At 38.9% G+C, this 8,595-nt stretch overlaps 2 protein-coding genes across 2 annotated transcripts in view; both read left to right on the top strand.

Annotated features, from left to right (window-relative positions):
* Positions 1-1,997: 1,997 nt before the first annotated feature.
* On the top strand, positions 1,998-6,556 carry LOC127790496 (inositol polyphosphate multikinase alpha-like). Its single transcript, XM_052320039.1, is given in 3 exon segments — positions 1,998-2,140; positions 5,432-6,311; positions 6,313-6,556. Coding segments are annotated over 2 exon segments (918 nt in total). The 5' UTR covers positions 1,998-2,140; positions 5,432-5,451; the 3' UTR covers positions 6,371-6,556.
* LOC127790497 (inositol polyphosphate multikinase alpha-like) overlaps positions 1,998-8,595 on the top strand; it is a 16,402-nt gene continuing 9,804 nt past the window's right edge. The window contains 1 exon segment of the mRNA XM_052320040.1: positions 1,998-2,140. The gene's annotated coding sequence lies outside the window, so the exon portion shown is untranslated.

The raw sequence follows: 8,595 nt of genomic DNA, 5'->3' as shown, positions 1-8,595 counted from the left end.
TCCGAAAAATTGTACAGGGTAAACATTCTCTCACACCTTCTTACCCACTAGCTAGGGTTATGCCCATCAAATAGGGGAATCTCTAGCTTAGGCATAGGAAAGCAGAGTTGATTAGAGGTAGCCTGTACTTCTTTCTTTCTTTATACTATGTTGTCCCCAACCACTACCTGTTCTACCTCAAATGCTGAGAATCTGGCTACTCTATGGATCATTCCATTCCCAGGTAGGAGTGGATCCAATCTCTCTCTAGGAGGAAACTCATGAGGGAGACTTACTTGGGGCAATTTGGAGAACAACAACATAAAACAGTCCAACCTCTTTGCCAATCCATCCATCGAGTTCTCTAGCTTCTGATCCATGGTTTCCAATCTTTGATCCATGGTGACAATCGCTTCATGGTTCCTGTTCGATCCAATCTCCGATGAATCAACCTTGGCTTGCAAAGTGGAGATCATCGAGTTGAATTGTTATAGTTGGGATTCGAAGTTTTTCATTCTGGCGTCGTCTGCAATCAGAATTGAGATCGCAGGTGGGAATCGCTGGGCGAGGATGTGCTCTGGTGCCAATTTGTCAAATCCTTGAATTTGAGAGACAATCCTTGAATTAGGGGAATTGAGAAGAAATTTGGGGAGAGAGGGAATGAAGAGAGAGAGAGAGAGAGAGATCCTTGAATTTGAGAGACAATCCTTGAATTAGGGGAATTGAGAAGAAATTTGGGGAGAGAGGGAATGAAGAGAGAGAGAGAGAGATCCTTGAATTTGAGAGACAATCCTTGAATTAGGGGAATTGAGAAGAAATTTGGGGAGAGAGGGAATGAACAGAGAGAGAGAGAGAGAGAAAAGGGACTTTGAGCCGGATAGCAGAATTTGTCTCAATAATTCTTCAATGACTTGAATTAGTCTGGATCAATTATTGTATACTGATCCCTAGCGGTTGGGAATGGTGCCAAAAGGCTGCCAAATTCAAATGAAGTATAACTGCCTGTACCTACCATCTAAGTACAATTAACTATACCATCTAACCATTACACCGCCCCCACCACCCCCCCGCGGCGGGGGCCAAACAGCAGTAGGTACATGGCAACTTGCATATTGGAAAAACAAAGACAGGTAAAACAAGTAGTAGCAGCACTAAAAAGGCAAACACAGCTGAAGAACACAAGACGTAGCAGCAAGTATTAAGAAGACAAAATAAAGGCACGCCAGATTTGTATTTGGGAATTTTCCCCCTTCTCACGGCTGCTTTGAAAAGGAAAACAAAGTATGAAGATTGAAAGAAAAATAAGACATACACAATTGATCTCAGAAAAAGGTTTGAGAGTTCAAAGTTACCAAGCTAAGGAGGGAGGGTTTTTTAATACATGATCTGAACTTTGTTGATTGTACAGAGGAGAGGACCGCCGCAGATCATCACTAGAATCAACAAGGGTCGCTGAAATGTTGCCCGAAGGATTTTCAGATTTCAATTTCTATCGCACGAGGAACAGAGGAGAAAAGAGATGGTTGAAGTTGGGATTGAGCGGATGATTTCTGGTTGGCAAATTTTGTTCAGCAAGTTCAGGAGAGGAGCAGAAAATTAATGGGAATGGAATAAAACATATATATATTTATTAGTTTGGTTGGATAAAAATAAATAAGAAAAGATGAACTGACTGATATTTGTCACAGCCCATGAAAACAGGAACATGAATCTTATATCAGAACCAGGGCCGGACCTGGCCCGTGAATATTTGATTCTTTGGGGGCCCATAAAATTGGGAACCCCCCAAGGGCCCACTGTCAGCCGTCCACCCCCTCCCCCTCTGCAAACCTGCCTCGCGCCTGGCCTTCTCCCCCTCTCGCTTTCGCTCGCTGCCCAGCCTTTCTCTCGCTCCGTCCGTCACTCCTGCCCTCGCCCTCGCCTCTCGCTGCTCGCTGCCTCTCTCTAGCTCCATCGCAGTTTCGCACCCTCGCCGGCTCGCCCTCGTGTCCGGTGCCTCTTGCTCCTGCGTCGCTCGCTGTCGCTGGTCGATCGCTACCTCTCGATTGCCGATTGGCTCATCACTCATCAGATTCAGTCTTTCAGATCTGCTTCTCAGAGGCTCTGACTCCAGTCTCCATATCTGCTTCAACTTTCTTTCCATCCGACTTCTTAATTAGCGGTTAGTTGCTCCTTCATTTCGTTTCGTTTATGATGCATTCGGAGATTTGGCTTGCTTGCCTATGTCTATTTTGTTGATGTTTGCTGAATCTGGTAAAAGCAAATTTAATTTTATTGATGTTGCTCTATTTTGTTTATGATACATGACATGATGACAACTGTTTTCTTGTTAGAAGTTAGAACTAGAGTCTAGAGATGCCTGTTTATTTTATTTTTTTTATTATTATTACAAGTCTAGATAGTTTAAGATTATTATTATTTAAGTGTGCTTGTAAACGTTGTCTGGAGCTCAAAAAAAAAAAAAAAAAAGGAAACAGAGGGAAGAAGCATTAGTTCAATGTCAGACCGGTAATATGTTTAAATATTTTAATAGCAACACAGACAGAAGAAATAGTTGAAAACCTAGGTGAAACTTTGGTGAAGGAACAAGAAACTTGGTGACTATACTAGTTACAGTTGCATCTGCATAAAGATGTTTCTCTAAGTTGAAGTTGATCAAGACTTATTTCCACTTAACTATGTCATAAGACGGATTGAATGGATTGGCTATGTTGTCTATCAAGAAAAAAATGCTCGAACAATTTGGTTATGTAAACTTGATTTATATTTTTGCCTCTAAAATTGTAAAGAGAGTAGTTTTTAATTGATAATTTTGGAAATTTTCAATTTTATTCTTTGATATGGTATAAATATTTATTTATTTTTGTATGCTTTATTATGAAAAACTAAAATTTGAATGTATTCTATGATTCAGCGGCCCATTTTTAGATTTCGACTTAGGGTCCTAAAATCTCAGGTACGACCCTCATCAGAACCCACCATAAATGCAACCATAATGCTGTCAGAATCTAATTCAATTCTCTGAGAAAATCTCAAATACCCTTCGTAAACCTGGACAATGGGCAGTAAATTACTTAATTTTTATTTTCTAGATAAGTATAGCAAGCTGAAACAGACTCTCTTCACCTCGCTACCGAGCCAAAGCTCTGTACTTCAGAACATGAAGATGTCACAACATTCTTTCAACTTTGACTTTCCAAATTGTAACCACACAAACACAAAATCTTCACAACATCAGACAGAGAGAGCAACCATTTCGAATGAAAGTGCCGCACAAATGGCTTCCCTTGGCTCAGTGGTGGTATAATTCCTGCCATCACAGCTCCATTAAGATGTCACAATTTGAGGCATTGTATGGTTACAAGCCTCCCCTCCTACCTGCCATCATAGAACATGCTACAGTAGCAGCTGTGGACACCTACCTACAACAACGGCAGAATGTTTTACAGCTGTTAAGGAGCTGGCAACTGCTCAAAACCAGATGAAGCAGTTTGCTGATAGGAGGAGTGAAAGAGAGTTTGATGTGGGAGATGAAGTCTATTTGAAGCTAAAACATTCTCATCAAAGGGCCCTATCTCAAGGATAGGTTTCTAAATTGAGCACAAAGTTCTATGGACCTTCCCCTATTATCACAAGATCTGGACATGTTGCCTACAAACTCCAACTGCCTGCTGATTCCCAGATTCACTCAGTATTGCACTATTACTGCTCAAGAAGTCAGTGGAAACACAAGTTAGCCCCTCCTTACCCTCCTTTGTTAAAGATACTTCCCGTACTATGGAACGGGCTGCCATTTTGGACAAGAGGATCATTTTCAAACAGGGAGCTCCTTTGATTCAAGTACTAGTAAAATGGTCTCACCTCCATCTGGATAACAACACCTAGAGTACCTACCACACTTGCTCAAAACAGTTTCCTCAAGCTGCCCACCTTCTCTGTATTTCTTGAGGACAAGAAATTTTTAAGGGGGAAAAATTGTCATGTACCTACTGCTGTTGGGGGCTTGTACATTGTATTGGTGGTTATAGCTATAGCTGATTGTCCTTAGATGGTAGCTACAGGCAGTTGTACTTCATTTGAATTTGGCAGCCTTTTGGCGCCATTCCTGACCACTAGGACCAGTATATAATAACTGATCCAGCCCAATTCAAGTCATTGAAGAATTATTGAGACAAATTCTGCTTTACCGCTCAAATTCTCCTCTCTCTTGATCTTTCCCTGTCTCATTCTCTATTCATTACCTCTCTCCCCGAATTTCTTCTCAATTCTCTCTAATTTCCTGCCCCAATTCTCACCAATCGACTGGGAATTCTCTGTCAGATCCAAGGATCCGACAGCAGTCTTTACTGTTTTCTTGTTTTTGTTCTTCAATAATGTTTGTCTTTGTTTTTTCTTTAACGCTGCTGTTGATTTGTTTTCTTGGTTTGATTCTACTGTTTGCCATTTGATTATTTTTTTTTCTTGTAATGAACAAGTGAATTAAAAGTAGCATGAAAAAATTGTGATGAAAATATTTGAACTACAAAAATAATTTATACATATATTATGTATAAAATATACTGGGGTTCAGGTACCTATTATCCAATGAGGAAAGGGATGGAGATAGGAGCGAGGAATTAAAAAAAAAATACCCAACAGGGATAGGGACTGGGATGTCAATGAGGATGGGGAAGGGTCCCCTGTCCAAACCCTTCCCATTACCATTCCTAAAGTTCAGTATTTGCAGAGCGGAACTTGAAGCATTGAATTCAAGTGCTCATATCTTCTTGTACTTCTTTCATTAACTTTATAATTCTTGTAGAGTTGATGATACCTTTCAAAAAATGCAATTCATGGATCAAATTTCTCTTTCTTTTTCCAGTTTTCTTCTTTGTACTCACACTTGGCTAGGTCCTCGTGGATGGTACAAAGTAGTTATCTAAATGCAATTCAAGTAGTTGTTTTTATTTTCTTTGTTACCTCTTTGCCCCTCCCTGCTTTTTGAAGACAAGATGATGGAAAACTTTAAGACTTTAAAAGGTTTTTGTAGAAAACCAGTTGGTTGTCTCCTATCTGTGCTTATGTTTTATATTGTTGATATGTAGTGCAACCACCAGTGTAGGTATTGTAATGGGCATGTTCTGTACTGGAGGTGATCTTTGAGGTTTGGGATTCAATGCTCTATTTAGGATGGACTAATTTCAATAGCAAGATGGGGATGTTTGAGGTTTGGGATTCATTGCTCTATTTAGTATGGACTAGTTTCCATAGCAAAAATGAATAACAATCAACTTTTAAATGTCAACATGTTTGCTTCATGGTCAGAAAATCATGGAATAAAGTTTTTTATTTTCTTCTAAAGTCTTAACAAGAGCAGTTTCCTTCTTCATATTGTAGCTTTGATTTATCACCTGTTTCATCCTTTTTCTCGTTTTGGGTTCTAAAGCTGATTTTGTTTTTATTTTTAGGGTAGATTCCGTGAGGTTCCGGGCAATGCTTAACATCCCAGTTCATCAAGTTGCCGGACATCAAGCTGTTGATGGAAATCTTGGGCCACTTGTAGATAATTCAGGGCGGTTTTACAAGCCTCTTCAGAGTCATGAGCGCGGGTCCAGTGAGGTAGCCTTCTACACATCATTTGCTTCCAACACAAGGATCCCGGATCACATTCGCAGATATTTTCCCGTGTTCCATGGCACTCAGCTTGTAGAGGCATCTGATGGAACTGGCCTGCATCCTCATCTTGTTTTGCAAGATCTTGTTGCAGGTCGCATCAATCCCTCCATCATGGATGCTAAGATTGGCTCTAGAACCTGGCCTCCCCAAGCATCTGAAGACTATATAGCAAAATCCTTGAAGAAAGATAGAGAATCCACAAGCATCCCATTGGGTTTCAGGATATCAGGACTCCAAATATATATAAGTGAAGAATCTGGATACTGGAAACCTAACAAAGGGTTCATCAGGAGCTTTTCTGCTGATGGTGTTAGACTAGTGCTGAGGAAATTTGTTTCTTCCAATGTAACTGCAGATTCAGATTCAGATTCAGACCCAGATTGCGCTTTTGCATCAATAGTTTATGGTGGTTCTGCAGGGATTTTGGCACAGCTCCTGGAGCTGAAAGCATGGTTTGAGGATCAAACTATTTTCCATTTTTATTCTTGTTCTGTCCTCATGATTTATGAAAAGGAGTTGGCTTTGGAGGGAAGGAACTTTGTTGCAGAAGTCAAACTGATTGATTTTGCCCATGTCATGGAAGGTGGAGGAGTTATTGATCATAACTTCTTAGGCGGGCTCTGTTCTTTGATAAAGTTTATTTCAGAAATACTAACCACTCCAGACGAGAGCCAAAACTTGTCTGCAGAACTCTGAGAAGAACCAGTTTCCTTGCGATAATGTTACTGATCTATAAATGGAATATGGTGAGCTTTTTTAACCATATTCATTGCCTGCTAGTGGTTGACTCTATTTTGTAAGGCCTCGTTGAACTCCCTGTTATTGACTGGTCTTTATGTTGATCAGATCAGCAGGAACATTTTTATGAATTCAAGTTTTTTGAAGGGAATTTAATGCAATGTTACATCTTCCCTTCTGGCTATGAGTTTGACATGAATGTGTTTTCAAATTTGTGCATGTTCATTTCTGATGCTATATCATCCAACTGCTGTCCTAGTCATTCTTTTAGGCTTTTGTTATGATAATCTACGCCACATGATATGTGTGCATGAAACCTTGTGGCAGTAGAGTTTGTTCTCCATTCTGCGCCAGACATATAAAGCTACATTGTGGCTTGGCTTGGGTTACATATGCCCTTGATCCATGCACAAATAAATGGATCCTAAACATAGATAGTAATTAATTTGGAATTTGTTCATTTGGGTTTCAAGTAATGGTATTCTGCGTCAGCTATACTAGTACAAGAGGAGGACAGTGCCTCCACATGATTGAGGTTGAGGTAATTTTATGGTCTCTTGTTTTAATAATACTAAAAGAGTATTATCATCTTTCATTGTTCGGAGGTACTTGTCATACCATTATATTGATGATAGTATCCATCCCATTTTTTTTTTCTTTTCATTTTAAGTGGAGCTAAAATTGGTGTTTGATGAGGTTGATTATTATTTTTTCTTAATTGCTTAATTTGTTTGGTTAGAGTTTTCTGACGTTTGGTTAGCTGATGGATCATTTCTCTTTAGAATTTTCTAATTTACATTTGGGTATAATTGGGGAATGGTGTTGTCGTCTATAGTTCCATTATAGATGCAGCAGCTTTATTAGTCTTTGTTCTACCTATTGAAACATTGTCATTTAGCCGTTTCTGCAATATTTGTTACCTTTAAACCATGATTTGATGGTTGCTTGCAAAAGGTACATAAGTTATATTGACAAGATAAGGTGCCAATACTTGGGGCTTTTTGCTGTTGCTATTAATGGGTTGAAATCACAGGCAGTAGCAGTCTTGTGAATTAGATTCTAGCGGCATTGGATCAGTTTGTGGTTTAACTTTTGGTGGGCATCTTTTATGCTAGATATTAGTGGGGTGAGATCAGTTTACAATACAACTTTTTCGTAATCCTCCTCTTCTTTCAGCCTGATGGTATTTTCATGCTCAGATAACCTTAACCTGTGATTGTTGCTTGTAGACTTGATATGTTCCTGCTCGACATTATCAAATTACTAGTAGCAAGTAGAAACCTATTGGATTAGGAAATCTTTCTTTGCGTTGTATACTTACCAATCTGTGAATTGAAAACCTGGGTAGCAAAGAGCTTCTAAAATCTGCACGAGTAAGAGAGAGACAAAAGAGGAAAGAAGAAAACTCAAATCACATTTGCAGAATCAAAAGAACAGTTGGAATAGGTTCAATGGACATTCAACTCAAGAAAGCTTTTCAAAAAGGTGTATCAAATATGATTTAAATCTTTATCAGCAGAAGCCTTGGTGGATCAAATTACCCTACTAGGATTAAAAACAAGGAGAGAACTTTCTAAAAGTAACTGTTCATCTTAAATATCTGTTTGTTTGATAATGCCATACAAATAGAACTCTGTATACAAACTTTTGTATATTAATGTCATATGGTTCATTAATCTCATATAATGTGACATTATTCTGTTTGAACATCATTTTTCTTACTTGATACATGGATAGAAATTGGTTTTACAGATTTATTGTTGAACTAGATTTGACCCCAAACATAGTAGCCAATATAGTATCCGTACTGTTCTTTGTTTCTCCCCTCAGTGTCTATCAACAGCTATATCTTCCATAGATGATTTTCATTTCTATAGTCGATACCAACGCTGTACTCCTGATGAATCCTCATATTATCCAACCAAATGAAATAGTAGATGGAAGTTTTGGCTAAATACCAGGGGTCTCCTAGATAAATGTTACCTAGGAAGCTAGTTGCAGCAATATTGCCCTAGTTAGAACTGTACTTGGCTGTTTGAAGCTTAGAAAAGGAACTATTTTGTTGCTTTTAATGCTAGAATAGAAGAGGAATAACTAAGCACAAGGACATGGGACCATCCAGATAACTGCAGCTCAACTTAATTTCTTTAAGCAATACCCTTCTTACCCCCCCATATAATACACTTACAATGTAAGTAAAGTGAACTCCAAGCTCCAAACTTT

The sequence above is a fragment of the Diospyros lotus genome, chromosome 14 (genome assembly GCF_014633365.1).
Source record: "Diospyros lotus cultivar Yz01 chromosome 14, ASM1463336v1, whole genome shotgun sequence".
NCBI classification, from domain to species: domain Eukaryota; kingdom Viridiplantae; phylum Streptophyta; class Magnoliopsida; order Ericales; family Ebenaceae; genus Diospyros; species Diospyros lotus.
Note: the sequence above shows the minus strand (reverse complement) of the source record. Positions and strands in the feature narration are given on the sequence as shown.